Consider the following 22797-nt stretch of genomic DNA (forward strand, 5'->3'; position numbering starts at 1 on the left):
TCATGGTCTACTGCTGTTAGAGTCCATCCGCTTTGACTTTCGACATGTTCTACATTCCATGATGCTCTTCTGTACACCTCTGTCATAATGTGTGGATATTTGAGTTACTGTCACCTTCCTGTCAGCTTCAGCTAGTCTGGCCATTCTCCTCTGACCTCTTTCATTAACAAGGCATTTTTCACCCACAGAACTGCCGCTCAATGGATGTTTTTTTTTGTTTACCGCATCATTTTCTGTAAACTCAAAAGACTACTCTGCATCAAAATCGCAAAAGATCGGCAGTTCCTGAGGTACTCAGACTACCCCATCTGGCACCATGGTCAAAGTCACTTAGATCACGCTTCTTGCCCATTCTGATGATTAGCCTGAACAACTGAAGCTTTTGACCATATCTACATGCTTTTATCAATTGAGTTGCTGTCGCGTGATTGGCTGATTAGGTATTTGTATCAATGAGCAGGTGTACAGGTGTACCTAATAAAACAGGCTCTGGTGTATGTCCAGGTTTGAGGATGACATGGAACTGGTGGCGGTGTGAGCTAGAAGAGGATGCAGCAAGACTTTGTGACGTGGCAAGCTAAGTGAATGGGCAGGGATTTGGCAGACAGGATACAATGTGAAGAAATGAGAAAATCTGCGATTATTGGTAGAAACCACGATGAAGATGGGTAAATTGTAAATGGTGAGAGGCTGAAAGATGTTGATGCACAGAGACCTATACACAAGTTGTGTAAGACATTGGTGAAGCCTGATTTGGAGTATAGTGCTGTCCTGTTCATCTACCTACAGGAAAGATATTAATAAGATTGCAGAGAAAATTTACAAGGACTTGAGGACCCGAGTAATAGGGAAGGTTTGATTAGGTTAGGATTTTATTTCCTGGAGTGTAGAAGAATGAGGGGTGATTTGGTCGGGAGGTATAGATAGAGTAGGCCTTTTCCACCGAGATTGATGAGACTAGAACTAAAGGCCATGGGTTAAACATAGAACATAGAATAGTACAGCACATTACAGGCCCTTTGGCCCACAGTGTTGTGCCAACCCTCAAACCCTGCCTCCCATATAACCCCCCCACTTTAAATTCCTCCATATACCTGTCTAGTTGTCTCTTAAACTTCACTAGTGTATCTGCCTCCACCACTGACTCAGACAGTGCATTCTACGCACCAACCACTCTCTGAGTGAAAAACCTTCCTCTAATATCCCCCTTGAACTTCCCTCCCCTTACCTTAAAGCCATGTCCTCTTATACTGAACAGTGGTCCCCTGGGGAAGAGGCGCCGGCTGTCCACTCTGTCTATTCCTCTTAATATCTTATACACCTCTATCATGTCTCCTCTCATCCTCCTTCTCTCCAAAGAGTAAAGCCCTAGCTCCCTTAATCTCTGATCGTAATCGATACTCTCTGGCAGCATCCTGGTAAATCTCCTCTGTACCCTTTCTAATGCTTCCACATCCTTCCTATACTGAGGCGACCAGAACTGGACACAGTACTCCAAATGTGGCCTAACTAGAGTTTTACAGAGCTGTATCATTACATTGCGTCTCTTAAACTCTATCCCTCGACTTATGAAAGCTAACACCCCATAAGCTTTCTTAACTACCCTATCTACCTTTGAGGCAACCTTCAGGGATCTGTGGACATGTACCCCCAGATCCCTCTGCCCCTCCACACTCCCAAGTATCCTGCCGTTTACTTTGTACTCTACCTTGGAGTTTGTCCTTCCAAAGTGTACCACCTCACACTTCCCCGGGTTAAACTCCATCTGCCGCTTCTCAGCCCACTTCTGCATCCTATCAATATCTCTCTGCAATCTTCGACAATCCTATACACTATCTACAACACCACCAACCTTTGTGTCGTCTGCAAACTTGTCAACCCACCCTTCCACCCCCACATGCATGTCATTAATAAAAATCACAAAAAGCAGAGGTCCCAGAACAGATCCTTGTGGGACACCACTAGTCACAACCCTCCAATCTGTATGTACTCCCTCCACCATGACCCTCTGCCTTCTGCAGGCAAGCCAATTCTGAATCCACCTGGCCAAACTTCCCTGCCTTCTGACTTTCTGAATAAGCCTACCATGTGGAACCTTGTCAAATGCCTTACTAAAATCCATGTAGATCACATCCACTACACTACCCTCATCTATATGCCTGGTCACCTCAAAGAACTCTATCAGGCTTGTTAGGAATAAAGTGTGTGTGGAACATATAACGCCACCCTTGAGGTCCTGTTCTTCAGCCTTCTGCCTAGTTCCCAAAACTCCCACTTCAGGACCTCATCCCTCTTCCTGCCTATGTCGTTGGTCCCAACATGTATCACGACTTCTGTTTGCTTTCCCTCTCGTACCAGGATGTCATGTACCCGGTCAGAGACATCCCAGACCCTGGCACCCGGGAGACAACAAACCATGCAGGTTTCCTTCTCACGCCCACAAAATCTCCTGTCTGCTCCCCTGACTATAGAGTCTCCAATGACGACAGCTCTCCTCTTCTCCGTCCCATCCTTCTGCACCACAGGGTCAGACTCAGTGCCTCACACCTGGTTGGTCATCCTCACCAACAGCATCCAGGACGGTAAACTTATTATTCAGGGGAATGGCAACATGGGTGCTCTGCACTACCTGTCTACTCTTCTTCGCTTTCCCCCCTCAGACTGCCACCCAATAACCTGCTTCCAGCAGTCTAGGTGTGACTACCTCCCTGTAGCTGTCATCTATGACTGCCTCATTCTCCCTTATGAGTCAAAGGTCATCCAGCTGCTGCTCCAGATTTCCTCACACGGTCTTCCAGATCACCCAGCCGCAAGCACTTCTGGCAGATGTGACTCTGTGGGAGAGGGGAGTTTCCCCAAGACTGCCACGTCTCACAGGAGAGGCACATCACCATCTCAGGAGGCATTGTAAAGACTAATTGGGAACAAGCTCATCCTCCGCCTCCTGAGTCAAAGCCTCAAATCTCCACACCTTCACTGGCCCACACACTCGGCGCTTTCCACAGGCCACTCCGCTTGAGGTAACACTCTATTTAGGTTGAGGGAAAACATCTTCACTCAGGGTGGTGAGAGTATGGAACAAGCTGCCAGCAGAAGTGGTGGATGCAGGTTCTATTTCAACATTTGGATAAGTACATGGATGGGAGGGGTATGGAGGGCTCTGGTCAGCTGGACTAGGCAGGATGACATGGACTGTATTGGCTGTAGGTCCTGTTTTGGTGCTGTATTGCTCCACGACTAATGTACAGGCATAGCAAGCTTGCAGGTAATTAAGTAGTGTGTAGACCGTTTTGCAAGAGGATTAGAGTAGAAGATTAAGGATGTGTTAATGCAATTATGACCCCCTGGTGGGACCACATCTGGAATACTGTGTGCAGCTCTTGGGTCTCTACAGGGAGGATATACCTGTGATGGAGAGTGTCCAACAAGGATTCATCCATGAGATAGAGGGTTTGTCCTACAAGGAGAGATTAGTAAGACTGGACCTATACTATTCAGGAGTCAGAATAAGGAGAAGTGACCTCATTGAAACACAAAGTTCTTACAGGACTTGACAGTAGATACAGGGAACATAGAACAGTACAACACCGGACAGGCCATTTGGCCCACAAAGTGGGCCAGCCCTGTTGCCAATTAATACTAAATGTCCTCCTCTTGTATATTATGTATATCTCTCCATTCCCTTCTCATTCACATATCTATCTAAAAGTCTGTTAAACTCCACCAAGCTGTCTGATTCCACTACTGCCTCCAGTAACCTATACCTATTACAAGTACCTACTACTCTCTGCATTAAAAAATCTTGCCTTTCATGATGCTTTTAAACTTCCCCCCTCTAATTTTAGAAGCATGTCCTCAAGGTTTTGACATTTCTACCTTAGGAATTAGATTCTGACTGTCAGTCCTACCTATGCTTCTCATAATTTTAACAGCCTTTAACAGGTCTCCCCTCAGCCTCTGACATTCCAGGATTTTCCATCCTTTCCTTATAGTTAATTCCCTTGAATCCAGGCAGCATCCTGGTAAACCTCTTTTGTACCCTTTCGACGGACTTCACATTATTCCTAAAATGGAGCGACCAGAACCAGGCACAATAATCCCAGTACAGTTGGACAAATGTTTGATAAAGCTACAGAATGACTACCTTACTCTTATATTCGGCACCCATACCAGTGAAGGCAAGCCTGCCATTCACGTTCTTTACCACCTCATCCACTTGTGTTCCTGCTTTTGGTGATCTATGGAACTGGACCCCAAGGTTACTCTGTACCTCAGTTTTATTTAGGGGTCTGCAATTAACTGTTAACCATTAACATTTTCTCCTTTGACCCTCTAAAGTGCAACACTTAGAGTCATAGGTTACCACTGCACAGAAGCAGCCATTTGGCCCATCTAGTCCATGCTGAACTGTTATTCTTCTGAGTTCTATTGACCCACACCAGACCTCTTGCCTGGATTAAACTCCATCGGCCACTTCCCTGTCCATATCTATAACTGATCTACATCTCACTGAATTACTTGATAGTCCTTTGCAATGTCCCAACTCCAATCATGGTGTCATCTACAAACTTGCTGATCCATCTATGATGTTTCCTTGTCTCTGGTGCAGGGAATCCTGAGGTATATCTCAAGAGGGTCAGCCATTCCTAACCAAGAATAGTATTTTTCTTTCGCTGAGAGTGTAGTGGATCTTGTTCAAAGTATGTAAGATTCTAAGGGAACTTGACTGGGTAGATGTTGAGATGTTTCAGTTCAAGACTAGAAGACAATTACAAGATTGGCAGGCAGTTTAAAACTGAGATGTGTTGGAGCTTCTTCGCTTAGACATTGGTAAATCTCTGGAATGTTCTGTCTGGGAGGACTATGGAGGCAAGATCAATGGGGGTATTTAAAGGGAAAGTAGAAAGATCTTAGAACAATTGGGGAATTGGCACTGTGTTGAGGCCTGGGGCAGATCAGCCATGATCATATTGAATGACAGAATAGCCTTTGAAGGGGTGAGTAGCCTACTCTTGCTTCTACTGCATCCTGTTCTTATATAAGAGGTGGAAGGTTTAGAGAGCATTGGAGGAGGAACGTTTGCATCCAGAGGGGTCTCAGAATCTGGGGCATATCTGTCTGACAGTGGGATGGAGAAAGAGACTCAAAGCTTCGGGATTGTCTAGATTTGTCCTTGAATTGCCAGGGCAGAGGAGGCTACAGACCGTGTGCTGGTAAATGGTTGATGGCTAGTAAAGACATGGTGGGCTGAAGGGTCCATTTCTATACTGTATCATTCATGAATGAGCATCTTTTAAAGGTTATCTCATCTTGTCTCTCTTGTGGCCTTGACGTGTGCAAATTGCCACTTTCCAACTTCCTGCATTACGTCACTGACCACTCTTCCATCATCGTTACTAAAGTCAGTTGGCATGTCTGATGGCCATTTTGTAACCAGGAATCCTTTTCTTCATTAATTCTCAAGACTGAACATTCTAGAGCAGGGGTTCCCAACCTTTTTTATGCCATGGACCCCTACCATTAACTGAGGGGTCTGTGAATCCCTCTTCTAGAGCTACTTGGAAGTTTTACAGAGACAACACTGAGGCTTCTTGCAGTCAGAACAAAATCAAAGCCCAGGGTTCACCAGCAACCTTGACAATTTTTAATATGGTTTGAAGTGGTTGACATGCAATCTGCAGAATAAACAACCCAACTTTGTTTTCTGAAGTGATTCTTAAGAACAGTTTCAAGCAGAATGTGTAACTGCTGAAGGGACTGGGAAGACATTGACTATAAATTGTATCTTCATATCCCTGCAAGTGCTACATCTGCCCCTTCACCTCCTCCCTCAGCACCATTCAGGGCTCCAAACAGTCCTTCCAAGTGAGGTGACACTTCACCTGCAAGCCTTTCAGGGTCATCTCCTGTGGCCAGCACTCCTGGTGCGGCCTCCTCTACATAGGTACTACCTGACATAGACCGTGGGACTGCTTTGTCGAGCCCCTTCACTCCACCTGTAACAGGCAGGGTTTCCCTGGGTCCACACATTCACATTCCCAGTCGGACATGTCAGTCCATGGCTTCCTCTGCTGCCATGATGAGGCCTTTCTCAGGTTGGAGGAGCAATATCTCATATTCTGTCTAGGTAGCTTCCAGCTTGACAGCATGAACATTGATTTACCTAACTTCCGGTGATTTCTCTCACATCATCCTCCTCTCTTTTTCCATTTGCCATTCTGGCTCCCCTCTTACCCCTTCCCTTCTCACCTATCGCCTCCCTCTGGTGTCCCTCCCCCATTCCCTTGGTCCACTCTCTTCTCCAGTCAGATTCCTCCTACTTCAGCCCTTTCTTTAGCTTTTCTACCTATCAGCTCCAAGCTTCTCACTTTATCCCCCACCCACCCACCATCCCCTCACCTGGCTTCACCTATGACTTGTCAGCTTGTACCCCTTCCCCTCCCTCCCCACCTTCTTATGTCTGGCTTCTTCCCTCTTCCTTTCCAGTTCAGGTGAAGGGTCTCAGCACAAAATGTCAACTGTTTAATTCCCCTCCATAGATGCTGCCTGACCTGCTGAGCTCCTCCAGTATTTTGTGTGTGTTGCCCTGGATTTCTAGCATCTGCAACATTTTGTGTCTTCGTGTAAAGTGTTTATTTTACAAAGTGTTGTACTTTTTCTGGTTAGTAAAGCATTATGTTATCATTTTGAAAATCTCCAAAAGTTAAGAAATTTGCACAAAATATTAGAAGTTCACCATGTTTTTCCTTTGTGTGCATGTTTTATTTTCCAAGCTCACAAATTTATAAGTGGATACAGTGCATACTTTGGAGCTAAATGTACCCAGAACCAAAAATTAAAGGGCAAAGAAGAAAATTAACAGACAAGACTGTTGAAAAATGCTGAAGAGCCCCAAACACTGCTCAGACACTGAGCCTTACTGTAATTGTCCTTTGAAGAGGCTCAATTGATTGGGTCAAATTGTAAGTACCATCACCTTCCCAGACACGGGATAGAAAGACAAAGATTCCATCCATGACTGTAGGACCCTAGAGTTCATCTTCTTTTCACAGGACCTGAAAATATGATCTTATCTCTGTGTATCAGCAACAGCCTAAGTGTCCTCTGATTCATCTACCTGGCAGACAGGTCAAAGGGCATTGGTTGACACTGATAGTTCCTGCTGTGTTTTCTAACTCCTTGGCACCAACCATCAAGTTAAAGCATTGAAGCTTCAGTGTAGCTCTGATACCTTTGTTCCTATTCAGAGTCCTTGCTCTCATCACTGTTGTGCAGCAGCTTCTTCTGCAAGGAGGCAGCTATTTTCTTGGAAGTCTTTTTGAGCATGGGGTTCTCTGGGTGGTTCTGCCTCATGTGGAGGTAGAGGTCCTCTTGGTTTATGGCTGTGAAGCCACACTCCTCACAGACGTAGAGCTTAGCTCTCCTCTCCTTGTAGCTGTACTTCTGTGCCACGCCATGGATTTTCTTCAGGTGTGACTCCAAGGAGCATCTCTGTGTAAAGGCTTTGTGGCAAAGGCTGCATTTGTAGGGGCGAATACCTACACAGGAAATAAAAACATTGCAGCTTTTATTAACAGTTTTAACTTTATTACCTTGCCTTCACCTTCTCCATAATGTAGACTCTCTCTGAAGAAAGCTTTCAGACAATAGAGGTCAATGGAATGTACACAATACCTTGCTGACAGTAGCAGGGGAGCTTGTTTCTCTGAGGAAGTTTCAGAAATAAGCTGAGCCTCATGCAATGTCCAGGGGATAACTTGTATTTTATTACATTGCTAGTCAGCTCCAGTAGGTGAGATCCAGTGCTTCATGGACAACAGAGTGCATATCAAGGCACAGAAGAAGTCATAGTCATCCACTGCAACCAATTGTACCAGTTGTGACAACTGTTTGAACCACTGGACCCAGACATCAGAGGCCGAGAGAGTGAAACTGCTGCAGTGCAACAGCTTTTCCATTTTAAAAACGCTGCTGCAAAGGTTTCTCTGTCACCGTCGGATAAGATAGACAGATAGATACGATAGATACATCGGATACGATAGATACGGATACGAATGACTATTTTACATCACATGGGGGGGGCTAATGGAAGGGGTAACAATGGTGACGGGATGTCAAAACCAAAGAATCACAAGCAGGGGTAAACCACTTGGCCTTTAAGTCTGCTCTGCCGTTCATTGGGATCCTGTCTGATCTTCCACCTCTGCCACTTTCCTGCATTCCTTGATTCCCCGAGAATCCAGAAATCTATCAATCCCTGCTTTGAGTGAACTCAGTGGCTTAGCCTGCATATTTAGAGATACAACAAGGTAACAGGCCCTTCTGACCCAATGAGCCCTTGGCACCTAATTACACCCATGTGACTATTCTCCTACTGACCAGTGTCTGGAATGTGGAAGGAAACCAGAACTGACATGGTGACAGGGAGAGTTTTACAAACTCCTTACAGATAGTGGCAGAAGTTGAACCCTGGCATTATAATAACATTACAGTAATGCTACCCTCCCAGGCCCACCCATGCTTTTGGTGGACGTGGATTCTAGCACGGTGAAAGGTGGGGTCCAGGGGAAATTAATACTGGCTACCTCCCTTCCCCACACTGAACTTTGAGGCAGGGTCTTGATCTGTGTTGACAATTCCTTCCCCCCCAGACTGACGACATTTGCCACTTGACCCGGAGTGTTCCTCCAGCAGCTTGTTTGTTGCATCTCATAATTCTCGTGAACTCTAGAAACACGGCCTAGCTTTTTCAATCTCTCATATGGTACATCTTTCTTACCTGGGAGCAGCAATGTCAGAATCAGGTTTATTATGACTGACATATGTCATAAAATTTGTTGTTTTGCAGCAGCAGTACAGAGCAATACATAAAACATTATAAATTATGAGAAGAAATATACACTCGATGGCTACTTTATTCCTTATACCTGTACACCTGCTTGTTGATCCAAATATCTAATCAGCCAATCATGTAGCAGCAACTCAATGTATAAAAGCATGCAGACATGGTCAAGAGGTTCAGTTGTTGTTCAGACCAAACAACAGAAGAAATGTGATCTAAGTGACTTTGACTGTGGAATGGTTGTTGGTGGCAGACAAGGTGATTTGAGTATCTCAGAAACTGCTGACCTCCTGGGATTTCATGCATAGAAGTCTCCAGAATTTACAGGGAATAGTGCAAAATAAAAAACATCTTTTGGGCAAAATCTTGTTATGAGAGAGATCAAAGGAGAATGGCCAGACGGTCTAAACTGACAGGAAGGCAACAGTAACTCAACAGTGGTGTGTAGAAGAGCATCTCTGAATGCAAAATACATTGATCCTCAAAGTGGATTGGCTACAGCAGCAGAAGATCATGAAAGTACACTCAGTGGCCACTTTATTAAGTACAGGAGATATTTAGTAAACTGGCCACTGAGTGTATATAAAAAAGGTACATAAGTAGTGCAGAAAGAGCAACAACAGTAAGATAGTGTTCATGGGTTCATTGTCAATTTAGAAATCTGATGGCAGAGGGGAAGAAGCTGTTGCTGAAACAGAGTGTGTATCTTCAGGCTCCTGTACCTCCTCCCTTATGGTATTGATGAAAGGAGGGTGAATCCTGGATGATGGGGGTTCTTAATGATGGATGCTGCCGTTTGAAGGTGTCTTCAATGGTGGGGGGGCTGGTGCCATGGTGGAGCTGTCTGAGTTTACAACCCTCTTCAGCTCTTTACAATCCCATGCATTGGCTCCTCCATATCAGACAGTGATGCAACCAGTTAGAATGTTATCCTCAGTACATCTGTAGAAATTTGCTAAGTCTTTGGTGATGTACCAAACTTCCTCGAACTCTTAATGAAATGTAGCCACTGGTGCGCCTTCTTCATAATTGCATCAATATGTTGGACCCAGGATAGATCCTCAGAGATGTTGATCCTTGAAGCTGCTCACCCTTTCCACAGCTGACCTTTCAATTACTACCTGCCATACTCCTTCCAGAGGTGAGAGTAAAATCGTAAACATGTAGATAGGCCTTCCATTGATCAGGGTCAACCATAGATGTTGCAACCTTGCTGTCTACACAAACCAGGGCGGTACGATATGGAGAGCCCATGCAGCTGATGAACCCAAAGGAATGTCCGAGATCAATACAGTTTTGTGCCTGCACCATCACAGGAGTTGCCAGTCAGCATTGAACTCAACATAGGATGGCCTCAGGGACTCCAGCTCTGGAGTTTTCGTCAGCATTTACTCCCAAAGTCTTCCTCAGGAGTGGGTATAGCCGCAAGGCAGTGGAGGTTTCAAATCAGAGTTTTCCTTCCAGATGAGCTGCCAACCACAGCCCGCAGTAAACATGTACATCTTGTAAAAAGGTGTACTGGTGAGAAAATGGCTTCCACAACAGTACAAATGAGTTTAACAGACCACATTAGCAATGCCACTGAATCGGTCAGAAATTTCACCTTCAACACTTCCTCACTCTGCGGCCAATACAATGTTTTATTTTTACGTAAGAAGTATCCATTCCTAATTGGAGCAGAAGTGAATGCTAGACACACTTGGCAGGTCAGGCAGTGTCTGTGGTGTGTGGGGCTTCACTGGGTTACTTCAGCACCCGTTATCATACTGACTGGAAGCTCTCAACCGTTGTGTAACATACAGAGATGCTTCCCAACAGAGAGGAGTTTCCAAAACTCGGGTCATTTTGCTTTGAGCCAAGAAGGTTGAGAGATCAAGGGGGCATAATTTTAAAGTGATTGCAGAGATGAATGGGGGGAACGTTAGAGGTAGTTCTTTGAACCTGTAGAATGATGGGTGTGTGGAACGTGCTGCTGGTAGAGGCAGATACATTAGAAACATTTAAGAGACATAGGTAGTCACATGGACAAAAAAATGCAGGAGGCGGTGGTTGAGTAGGTTAAAAGGTTGACACAGCATCATGGCTGAAGGGCTGGTCTGTGCTGTAGTGTTCTATGATGAGACCAAAGCTGTGTAATACTGCTAGAACAGTCTGACCAGGAGCCTGGACGAGAAGATTAATTGAAGTGGTCACAGATTCACTTTTTGGGAGTACCTTTAGGGGTAAAGAATGGGAGGGTTTTGGTCAGGGGGAGGTTCCATGGCTGACTGTCTGGCCAGCTGGAGGTACAGCTGCAGACACAGCACCGCACTCAGTTATCAGATGTTTATTAGGCTTCACACTCTACACACAGTGACTCCAGGTTCAAGTCACCAAATTAAACCCACAGCAGTCAACAACTCTTAAGTACTTTTCTGGAGATTTTCAGTCACACTCAATGCCTTTACTCCAAAAAGAATAGACGGGGTAGAATGTGTTTTCATGAAGAAGAATGCTGAGTAAGTATCAGTCATAGACATTCCGTAGCACACATTTGATGAATCTATGGAAAATAAGGTGCTGGATGTGAGTTATCTTCTGGACTATTGTAAAACACTCCTGTTCTTAGGATTCATTCACCATCTGAATGGGATCCTGTTCCACTCAATACGACCAATAAATATGAGTTCCAGAGTAATGAAAACAATGACAAGAGGGAACACAAAAATGTAAAGAAATACACTGGCAATGTAAGTCATCTATGTCAAGGTGACTAGTCTAATCACCGGGTTATCGCTACCCTGCTGCACCCAGTCTCCCTAGACCCTTCTGGCCCTCTCCACCTACTGTCCCTAGAATGCTGTCCTGTCTCCATTCATTCTCCAGACCTGCCTCTCCCATGGATTGGCACAGTAGTGTAACATCTGCTGGAAGGCTGGAGTTTGATTCCTGCTGCTGTCTGTAAGGAGTTTGTATGTTCTCCCCACGACAGCGTACGACAACTCCCCACTCCCCTCTCCACATCCACTCTATCTAGGCCTTTCAATGTTCAATAGTTTTCAATGAGATCTCCCTTGTTTTCTAAACTCCAGTGAATACAGGCTCAGAGACATCAAATGATCCTCATATGATATGCTTTTCATTCCTGGGATTATTCTCATGAACCTCCTCTGGAGCCTCTCCAATGCCAACATATCTTTTCTTAGATAAGGGGGTCCAAAACTGCTCACAATGCTCCAGTGCTTTATAAAGTCTCAACGTAACATCCTTGCTTTTATAATCCATTCCTCTTGAAATGAGGGGTAACATTGCATATATGGCTTCCTTACAAGTCATACAACCCGCAAGTTAAATTTTAGGGAATCCTGCACAAGGACTCCCAAGTCCCTTTGCATGTCTATTTTTTGTATTTAGAAAATAGTGTACACCTTTAGTTCTTCTACCAAAATGAGTGACCATACAATTCTCTGTATTTCATCTGTCACTTCTTTGCCCATTCACCCAATCTGTCATGTCCTTCTGCAGACTTCCTCAACACTACCTGCCCCTTCACCTATCTCTGTATTGTCCACAAACCTGGCCACAAAGTCATCGATTCCATCATCAAAATCATTGACATATAACGTGAAAAGAAATGGTCCCAATACCGACCCCTGTGGAACATCACTGGTCACCAACAGCCAACCAGAAAAGGCCCCCTTTATTCCCATTCTCCATCCCCTGCCAGTCAGCCAATCTTCTATCAATGCTAGTATTTTTCCTGTAATGCCATGGCTCTTTTCTTGTTTAGCAGCCACATGTGCCGCACCTTATCAAAGCCCTTCTGAAAAGCCAAGGTAATTTGGAAGAAGCAGCTAAGTTTATACCAAGAAGAAGAAACATTCTAAAGGAGGATGTGGTGACCAAGTCAAAAATAGCATAAAAGCAAAAGAGAGGGAATATGACATCACACAAATTAGTAGAATTACAAAACATGAAGAATAGACTGTAAAACAGTACAGGCTGTGCTGACTTTTTAGGCTACTCCAAGATCAACCTAACCCTTCCCTTCCATATAACCCTCCATTTTCCTTTCATCCATGTGCCTATCCCAGTTTTTCTTAAACATCCTTGATGTATCTGCCTCTACCACCAACTTTGGCAGCATATTCCACACATCCAGTACTCTGTGTAAAACATTGAAAGAGGATACCGGAAGATTTTCAGATAGAGTATATAAGGAGTAGAAAAAAGGCAAGATTGGACATTGGTCTGCTGGAAAATGACATTGGAGAGGTAGTAATAAGAAACAAAGAAATGGCAGATGAGCTCCTTAAGTATTTTCTTAGAGTCATAGAAAACTGCAGCACGGAAACAGGCCCTTCAGCCCATCTAATCCATGTCTAAACATTTAACCATGGCTACTCTCATTGACTTGCACCTGGACCATAGCCCTACCATCCATGTACCTATCCAAACTTCTCTTAAATGTTAAAATTGAGTCTGCATGCACCATGTTCCCCTTGAACCTTTCATCTTTCACCCTTAACCTATGGTTATAGCCTCACCCAACCTCAGTGGAAAATGCCTGCTTGCATTTACCCTATCTATACCCTCATTATTTTGTATACCTCTATCAAACCTCCTCTCAATCATCTACATTCCAAAGAATAAAGTCCTAACCTACTTATTTTTTTCCTTATAACTCAGGTCTTCCAGATTCAGTAACATTCTTGTGAATTTTTTTTGTATTCTTTCAACCTTATTTACATCTTTTCTTTAGGTAGATGACCAAATCTGCACACGAGTCCAAATTACACCTCACCAATGTCTTATACAACTTCAACATAATATTCCACCTCCTATACTTAATACTTTGCATCAATCTTTACTGTGGAAGACCCCAGCAGTGTGGCAGAAATTCGAACGTCAGGGGGCAGAATTGAGTGTAGTTGTTATTACAATGGAGAAGGTGCTTTGGAAGCTGAAAGATCTAAGGTAAATAAGTCATCAGATGATCTACACCCCAGAGTTCTGAAAGAGGTAGCTGAAGAGATTGGGGAGGCATTAGTAGTGATCCTTGAAGAATCACTAGATTCTGGAATGATTCTGTACAGCTGGAACATTGCAAATATCACTTCCATTCTTTAAGAGGAGAGGGAGGCAAAAGACAGGAAATTACAGAGCAGTTATCTGATTTCAGTGGTTGACAAGATGTTAGTCTGTTACTAAGGGTGAGGTATTGGGGTACTTGGATTCATTTGATAGAATGGGCCAAAGTCAGCATGGTTTCCTTAAGGGGAAATCTTGCCTGACCAATCTGTTGGCATTCTCTGAGGAAAACAGATAGAATAGACAGTGGATGACATTTTCTTGGATTTACAAAAGGTCTTTGACAAGATGTTGCACATGAAAGATGCTAATCTAGATAAGAGCCTGTGATATTACATGAAAGATGCCAGCATGAACAGAAGATTGGCGGACTGGCAGGACACAGAGTGGGAGGAAATGGGGCCTTTCTGGTTGGCTGCCAGTGTTCTGCAGGGGGCGGTGTTGGGACCACTTCTTTTCACATTACATGTGAATGACTTCCACGATAGAGTTGATGGCCTTGTGGCTAACTTTGCAGACAGTACAAAGATAGGTGCAGGGAGAGGTAGTGTTGAGGAAACAGGAGAACTTAGGCAGATTAGGAGAATACAGTGCAGGGAAGTGTATGGAAATGTACTTCGGCAGAAGGAATAAAGACAGACTTCTTTCTAAACGGGAAGCATATTCGAAAATCAGAGGTGCAAAGGAACTTGGGAGTCCTAGGACAGGATTCCCTAAAGGTTAACTTGCAGATTGAATCAGTAGTAAGGAAGGTAAATGCATTGTTAGCATTCATTGCAAGAGGACAGAATATAAGAGCAAGGATGTGATGCTGAGGCTTTATAAAACATAGGTCAGACTGCACTTGGAGTATTGTGTGCAGTTTTGGGCCTTTATCTAAGAAAGAGTGTGCTGTCATTGGAGGGGGTCAGGACGAGGTTTATGAGAATGATCCCAGGAATTAAAGGGTTAACATATGAGTTGTATTTGATGGGTCTGAGCCCGTACTCAGTAGAGGTTAGAAGAATGGGGGGGGGAATCTCTTTGAAAACGACTGACTACAGAACTCCTCCACTTTAGTAAAACTCAACCAATTTCCCTCCACTACAACCCTCCTCTGGCGGAACTAGTCCTCACACTCAACAAATTCACTTTCAGCTCCTTCCACTTTCTCCAAACTTGAGGTGTAGCTATGGGACACAACTATGCCTGACATTTTGTTGGCTACAAGCCTTCCCTGGTGGTGCTCCCCAACTATTTTTGCACCACACCAATGACTGCATCAGTACTGCTTTGTGCATCCATGCTGAGCTCGTCAACTTCATCAGCTTTACCTCTAGCTTCCACCCTCCCCGTAAATCACTTGCTCTACTTCTGAGACCTCTCTCCCCTTTCTCAATCTCTCTGTCTCCAGCTCTGGAGCAAAAGGGCTACCAATATTTTTTATAAACCTGATTCCCTCAGCTATCTTGTCTATACATCTTGCCACTTGTACAGATGCCATTCCTTTTTCTCAGCTCCTTCATCTCCACCACATCTGTTCCCAGGACGAGGCTTTCCTTTCCAGAACTTTAGAGATGTCCTCCTTCTTCAAAGAACTGGGTTTCCCTTCCTCCACCATTGATGTTACCCTCACCTGCATCTCTTCAATTTACCGGACATCCACCGTCACCCCCTCTTCCCACTGTCTTAACAGGGTCAGAGTCCCACTTGTCCTCACCTACTACCCCATGAGTCTCAACATCCACAACATTATTCTTCACAATGTCAGTCTCTTCAGTGGGATCCTACCCAAACACATCTTTACCTTCCCTCCACTCTGTACTTTTCACAGGGATCACTCCCTCTGAGGCCCCTTTGCCACTAAGCTCCCTCCTGGCACTTAGTCCTGACAAGCAGAAGACGTGCCAAGCCTAGCCTTTCACCTCCTCCCTCACCTCCATTCAGGACCCCAAGCAATTCTCCCAGCTGAGGAAACAATTCACCTGTGAATCTACTGTATCCAGTGCTCCCAATGTGGCATCCTATACATTGGTGAGGCCAACTTAGCCAAGCACTTCCACACCAAGGAGGATTACTCAGTGACCCACCATTTTAACTCCAGTCCCCATTCACATTCGACTGGTGAGTCCATGGCTCCTCTCCTGTCATCATCAAGCCACACTCAGTTTGGAGGAGCACTAGCTCATATTCTGTCTGGGTAGCCGCCAACCTGAAGATATGAACATTGATCTCTCTAACTTCTGGTAGCTTTCTCCCTTCTCCCTTTCTCCTCTCTTCTTCCACTCCCCACACTGGCTCCCTCTTACCTCTTCTCTTCTCCTTACACAACACTCTTGTGTCCCTCCTCCTTCCCTTTCTCCCATGGTCCATTCTTTTCTCTATCAGATTCCTTCTTCTCCAGCCCTTTACCTTTTCTATCTATCACCTCCCAGCTTCTCACTTCATCCCTCCTTCCTCCACCCACCCAGCTTCACCTATCACCTTCTAGTTTTTACTCTCCGAACTGCTTCCTGCTTTCTTTCCAGTCCTGATAAAGGGTCTCGGCTCAAAATGTTGATTGTGTATTCTTTTCTATTAATGCTGCCTGGCTTGCCAAGTTCCTCCAGCATTTTGTATTATGTGCTTCTCTCTCCTCTTGATCCCATTTGACACTGTGGGCACATACTGTATATAACACACCTTCGCATATTGCTTGTTTGTTATTTGTCAGTCTTTATGGGTAGATTTTCATAAATTCTATTGTATTTCTTTATATTCCTTTAAATACCTTCAAGAAAATGTATCTCAAGATAGTATATGGTAACATATATGTACTTTGATAAAAATATACCATGGCTCTGACGACTTCTAAAGGTCATAATTCAAAGCAACTGAAAAGAACTACTACTCCCATGACGCTCTCAATGAGGGTGGGGTTTACGGGCAGACGTACCAGTGTGCGTCCTGACGTGTCTCTTGAGGTCGAAGGTGTCGTTGAACCCTTTGCCGCAGTACGTGCATAGGTGGCGCTTCACCTGGTTGTGACACTTGATGTGCCGGTTGAGCATGCGCTGTAACCGGAAGCCCTTGCTGCACACCTGGCAGCAGAAGGTGGCCTCGCTGCACTCACCAGTTGTGATCTGTTGCAGGGGGAAGGAAGGGGAAGCGAAGCCACTAATTAGCTGCACCGTTAGAACCAGATTCTGAGCACGCAGAGCCCCACAGAAGGAGCACAACGACACCACAAGTCCTCCCTTTTTCCCAGTCCATTACAAAAATGCAAGAGTGTCTCAATAAAGCGGTGTGACCTTGAAGAGGCTGCAGCACACACGCCATACATAATCAACCAATTAAGCAGCTTCACTAACCAAAAGTCAAAGGGGACTCCAAGGATCCCGAACCGCCATTTATCGAAAGCGTGAATCTGTGCTTTCTTCCAGCACCAATACACTTTCAATTCTTTACAAGCAAATCAGTTTTATGTCATCTTTTTAATATTAATTGTGAATTTGAGAAGGTTCGGCATATTTTACTCAGAGTGGCATTTCTATTAATACTGTGTGTGTATAATTAAAAATATACAAATTGAATTGTCTTTATGTAGTATAAAACAACATTTATAATTGATTAGCAACTTATTAATTAGTAAATAATATGAAATTAGCATAATACGCAATGAGTGAAATTACCCTTACATATAATCAGGAATAATGTACCGACTTAAACATTATTTAATATATAATCGGAAGTGATGCAATTTATATTTTTATATATATCAATTGTAATCTGAAATATGTGCAAGCCGAAATAACTAATTGGTATCAAATAGAGTTTACAATCTGACATAACGTAATTGGAATTACATTTAATATCATGTATGAATGACACAATACATATTTGTAAATATACATTAGTTCCAGTTATTTCCACTAGTTCCAATTATTTCCATTAGTTCCAATTATATAATATGCTAAGTGTAATATAATATAAGTTGAATAAGTTCTGTAGATTTTACACTGGCATTGGACTACCTGAACTGTACAATTTAAATATAATTTCTTGTAGAATATAATAATTTGAGTTGCCCCACTGCTCTGCTAATTTTATAGAGCTTCAAATTGATTCAGCAAAAAAAGGATCCTTTGAAATATTTCTGTGCAAAAAGATCATATACAAAATTGTAATGGAATCATAATTTACAATTTATGATCGAAACTTCGTTTAGTAAATTGATAAAGAATTGTAATGTGATCAATAAATTGGATTGTGCATAGGTACAACTGAAATAATGTTTTATACAAGGCGCTCCACATTCAATCATATAATATTTACATAATGCACAATCGGATAATTCGGTTTGCCCAGCGATATTAAGTTCTACAGAGACGATTGAATTTGCTTCATAAATACGATGTGTAATCGGAAATAATAAGTACTACTTTCAATAATAGATTTAAAAACTATAAGTCACAGAGCTCGTTAGTGGATCAGTTTATTACGTTCTATTGATCAATAAAATAATCAGCGGAGTCCGGTTATGTAGTACACATATAACAACGTAGCACTATAAAAATAAGCTACAGAAGGTGCTTTTAGGGGAAAATGGATCTCTCCCTCGCTGTCTTATGGAAATAAGAAAAAAGCTGGAGACGCTGTGAATCTAAAATATAACATCAGATGCTCAGTAACGTTAACCTTCTTTCTCTTCCCACCTGCTGAGCATTTGCAACGTTTTCCTATTTGATTTAACATAATGTTTAATATAACGAAAATCTGTTTTTCATTCATATTTGACATTGTTTCATATTATTCGTTATATTACAGGCATGCCTGTGATTTTGATTAGTGTGCAATTTCAATACACTAAAATGAATACGTTACTTTCGATTTCTGGAATAAAATGCATCAAAACAATGTGCGTTGTATTTAATAAATGGAAGATAATTTTTTGCTATGCCAAGGTATTTTTTGGGGGGAGGGGCGGATCTTTACCTTGCGATCCTTATTAATGCGCGGCTACCTGGGGTCTCGTTTAGAGAACGAAGATTTGTATTTACTTTCCCGAGTTCGGTGATGATTAACCAGAGTTCCAGGAGCTTGGCCTTACCTTGATTTTCGTTCGCAAGACACTGCGCCTTTTGAATTCCGACTCCAGAACTTGCTCCTCCGCATTCTCCTGGCCCGGTCCGGTCTTGCAAAGGAGGCGGCGCTCGTTTGAATCGTTTAACAGTTCGTCCAAACCGATTGTTCCGGCTGCGGTATTTTCGGTTTTCTCATCTTGGTAACTCGGGAAACTATTCAAAATGACTGGAAGTGGGAAATAAAACTTTTACACAATGGTGACCAGTGCAGGGCGATCGTTGCGGGGACCGTTGGTCTTTGGGAGCAGTTTGAACAATGGGTTGAGATTTTTTTTTAGCTTGTTTGAATTCTGGGTGTAGTCGGGCACTCCGATCACTCTCCGACTGAAAGGAATGCAACGTGATACCCGCCATGAATTCGACCCTTGGACGGCGCCTGCGGAAGCGCGAGCGGGGCCCCGGGTCCCGTTATGTTTACGCTGGCAGGTTGTAGTTTTAAGTGACAATGTGGGGTGGGAGGGGTGCCCTCCGACCCCCCCCCCCCGAAGCTGCCAACAGACCTGGAGACTGGTGGAATCAGAGGGCAGCGAGCTCCCACGCTGCAGTATAAACACTACCTGCCCTTTTATGGGACTTCGGTATCCGGGAGCACTTGCTCCCCGTTCTCTTCCGAGATGGAAACCCGCCCAATTGAAGGAGAAGTGGAGAGGGGGTGGGGGCCAGAGTGTTCGTCTTCAGCTCAATGTTAGGTGAGACTGCGCCTGTTTCACGGGCTCTGCCCGCTTTACTTGTTTGGACCTTGTCCGAGCATTCTCCGAACAGGCTGTAAAGGTAGATTGATGCTGATAGTAAGAGGGTTTTTTTGTGTGTGTGCACGCGGGACAGGAGGCCAATCAATAGTCTTTGCCCCTCTCCCTATTTTTATCCCGTATTCCCTTTCCCCTCTGCTCTCCTTGCCCCGGCACCCCTCCCTTCCCCCCACCTGCGCCCTCACCCCCACCCCTCCCCTTCCCCCCACCTGCGCCCTCACCCCCACCCCCCCTCACCTCCCACCAGCTCTTGCCACCTTCACCCCCGGCCAAGCCTGCTCACGTCCGTTTCACCTGGTATGTAGGTGTCGGCGCGCTCCTCGTCGGGCAGCTCGTTCCAGTCGCGAATCTCGGGATAAGGCTCCTTCCTTTTCACCAGGAATGCCCTGGGCATGGCTGCGAGCGCTCGGCGGGGATGCGGTAGAAGCCGGGTTCCCACCTGACCCCCCTTTCCTTCATACAAATCGGATCCTTCTCCAGGCTCAGTCCCGAGCCTCCAGGTGTCCCGGGAGAGGCCGATCCCGCTTCCTCCGGAGCCTTTGCTTTATTTTCGAGAGGGATTGGCGAGACGAAGTGTTGAGGGAAAGACCCACCTGGCCAGCTACCTTTGCGCTAACAGGAAAAAGTTTGCTCCTGTAATTGAAAATACAACAGGAAATTTGCCAGGGCGCATGCGTTCTGAGAAAATAACGGTGTCAACAAGCCCTTGTACCTGTCTGACCGGTTGGTACAGCCTCGTCTTGTTCCCTGCCCTTCTCATCGCACGGATGTTTGCAAAAACGGCCAACGATACAGCGACCTTTGTCGGTTTTTGTGCTCTGCACACATATAATATAAGGATATGCCTCTCCCGAAAAAGATTTTTTTACTCATTGACCGGTAACATGTTTCACTAAACTTTGATCATCCCAAGTTTTCGCTGTATTCCGCCCTCCCCCATATGAAGTTTCTGCGATTTAGACGAGCTAACCAGGTGAATTGAGAAAGCGGTGTGGGATTTTCCGGTGCTGGACTGCATCGGGTCTGACTGTATTCGTAGCCGATCCAAGTGCATACCTGTTTTTTTAAAAATGCCTGGAAGGGGTTTGCAAGCATTTACCACCCTTCCTGTTAAGATGAAATCTGAGATCATATCAGCTCTTGTAATAAATATGGTTGGTCGTTGAAACGAGCAAACAGTTTATTGAACAGCAGGAAAATGTACCGCCTCTCTCTCTCTCTCTCACACACGCCTCCCCGTTTAAACCCACCCCACACCTTCTGAAAAGGTGATGCCCAAATCGAGGAGCGCGCATGAAGTATGGAACCGTGCGGTTCTATATCCACACGAGGTGCAGAGAGCGTCAGCTAAACTGGAGAAGCGAGGTGCTACTTGGTGTATTTAGGCAGGCTAACCTGTGCGAGTTCCACTGCCGGAGCGGAATCTCCCTTCCTCCGGATCAGGGCGCGTTGGTTCATTTGTTTAGCAAATCGTCCCGGGCTTGTTCCTGCATTGTTTCAGTTCCAAAGCTGTTAATCGCTAGATGTGGTGTGAAGAGCCACTCACGCCCTAACATAGGCAATTCGTTCTCAATTAATAGTCTCTTGTACACCAAGTAACATCTCTCTGTGCGCTTCTATAAAATTTAACTTCTATACATTAACACCACGTTTCGGCTGAATAGACACTCTAACGAGAATCTCTTACTCACTCCCGTTGACTAAACTAGGCGTCACCGGCACATGGTAACGGTTTAGGAATTTCCACTCGCACAAAAGCCGTGCGAAACTCTAAACCGTAGGGTTTGTCTCTCAGTGTCACTGGGAGCAAATAGTTGTTTCACTTACAGACATCTGTGGCAGCAGAGTGGTTGCGGGCAAGAGCGTGAAATAACAGGTACGCTGCTCTGCAGGTAATGACTTGGCTGGTGGTCACTGCAATCAGTTTTGAAGTTATGGCCAAAATAAAATAGTATTGTGCGAACGATTAGTAAGTCTTCGGTCAAAAACACGAGAACAACGTTCTTCCAGCAGGCATAAAGGTGACTTGCTGATAAAATTCGTTGGTTTTTGAAACTTGTGCTCAGTTGAATGTAGAAACGTTTGTGTAGAAAATTACATGACGACCTTTCCCTCGGGTTCAGAAGCCAACCGGTTTCGCAGTTCTTTACTGAATGACTTGTTTTCACGGGTATACCATTGGTGTTGGTTTGGGGGGGGGGCTGGTGCAGAGAAGAGCCGATAAAGATGCCCCTCTTACATGATTGCTGAATCAACCAGTGCATAATCCATTCACATACCTCCATCAGATCCGCTCCCAATACAGAAAACGGTGGCTACAATCCAGGCCGTCTCCGGCAGAATCCTCCTCACCACAGAGCGCATTTACAGGGAGAGCCGCCACGAGAAAGCAGCATCTGTCATCAGGGACCCCCTCATTGCAAACCATTCTCTCATTTCCCCGCTGCCATCAGGCAGAAGATACAGGAGCTTTAGGTCGCACACCACCAGGTTGAGGAACAGATATTACTCTTCAGCTGTCAGGCTCTTGAACCTGCACGGATAACTCCTCTCTTCAACTCTGAACTGATTTCACAGCCAACAGACTCACTTTCAAGGACACGTTCCCAGTGTTTATTTTTGCACATTTTGTCTTATTTTGCACATTGATTGATCGTCAGTCTTTAATAATGTACAGTATATATAGTTTTTCATAAATACTTCTGTATTTCTTTGTTTTCTTGTAAATGCCTGCAAGAAAATGAATCTCATGGTAGTATAGGGTGATATATAGGTACTTTGATAACACATTGACTTTGACAGACGTAGAACCATCAAGGATAGTTTCACGCGGAAATGCTCAGGAAAACTATAGAGGTAACCCGTCACACACAGCCTGTCACTGCTAGGCTGTGGAGGAGCAGAGTTTGTGGATTGCTCCAATGACTGACAGCTGCCAAGACATTTTTTTGGCTTCTCTACCAAGGAAGAACCAGGAAATCCGGGGGGCAAATAACCATTGGGAGCTCCACCAGTGGGAAACCAAATTGCACTA

At 44.5% G+C, this 22797-nt stretch overlaps 1 protein-coding gene across 2 annotated transcripts; it reads right to left on the reverse strand.

The window, feature by feature from the left end:
* Window positions 1-68: 68 nt before the first annotated feature.
* LOC132403136 (putative transcription factor Ovo-like 1) lies at window positions 69-20450 on the reverse strand. Of its 2 annotated transcripts, none has more exons than XM_059986439.1 (4): window positions 20058-20450; window positions 18981-19180; window positions 16827-17013; window positions 69-7538 (listed from the first exon to the last, which is right to left on the reverse strand). In XM_059986439.1, exons 1-4 carry the CDS (start codon window positions 20155-20157, stop codon window positions 7240-7242), a joined length of 786 nt encoding a protein of 261 aa, XP_059842422.1. In that variant the 5' UTR covers window positions 20158-20450; the 3' UTR covers window positions 69-7239. The 2 variants fall into 2 exon arrangements, with proteins under 2 accessions (XP_059842422.1, XP_059842423.1); XM_059986440.1 differs by lacking the exon at window positions 20058-20450 and adding an exon at window positions 19572-19816.
* Between the last annotated feature and the right edge of the window lie 2347 nt (window positions 20451-22797).

This window comes from Hypanus sabinus, chromosome 12 (genome assembly GCF_030144855.1).
Source record: "Hypanus sabinus isolate sHypSab1 chromosome 12, sHypSab1.hap1, whole genome shotgun sequence".
In the NCBI taxonomy this organism is placed as follows: Eukaryota; Metazoa; Chordata; class Chondrichthyes; order Myliobatiformes; family Dasyatidae; genus Hypanus; species Hypanus sabinus.

What these genes read in the sequence shown, in the direction of transcription:
- LOC132403136 (XM_059986439.1), bottom strand. Translation starts at nt 20,157, where the DNA reads ATGCCCAGGGCATTCCTGGTGAAAAGGAAGGAGCCTTATCCCGAGATT. An exon ending in TCTTGCGAACGAAAATCAAG is followed by an intron (nt 17,014 to 18,980) that starts GTAAGGCCAAGC and finishes CCCCTGCAACAG; the next exon opens with ATCACAACTGGTGAGTGCAG. An exon ending in ACACGTCAGGACGCACACTG is followed by an intron (nt 7,539 to 16,826) that starts GTACGTCTGCCC and finishes TTTCCTGTGTAG; the next exon opens with GTATTCGCCCCTACAAATGC.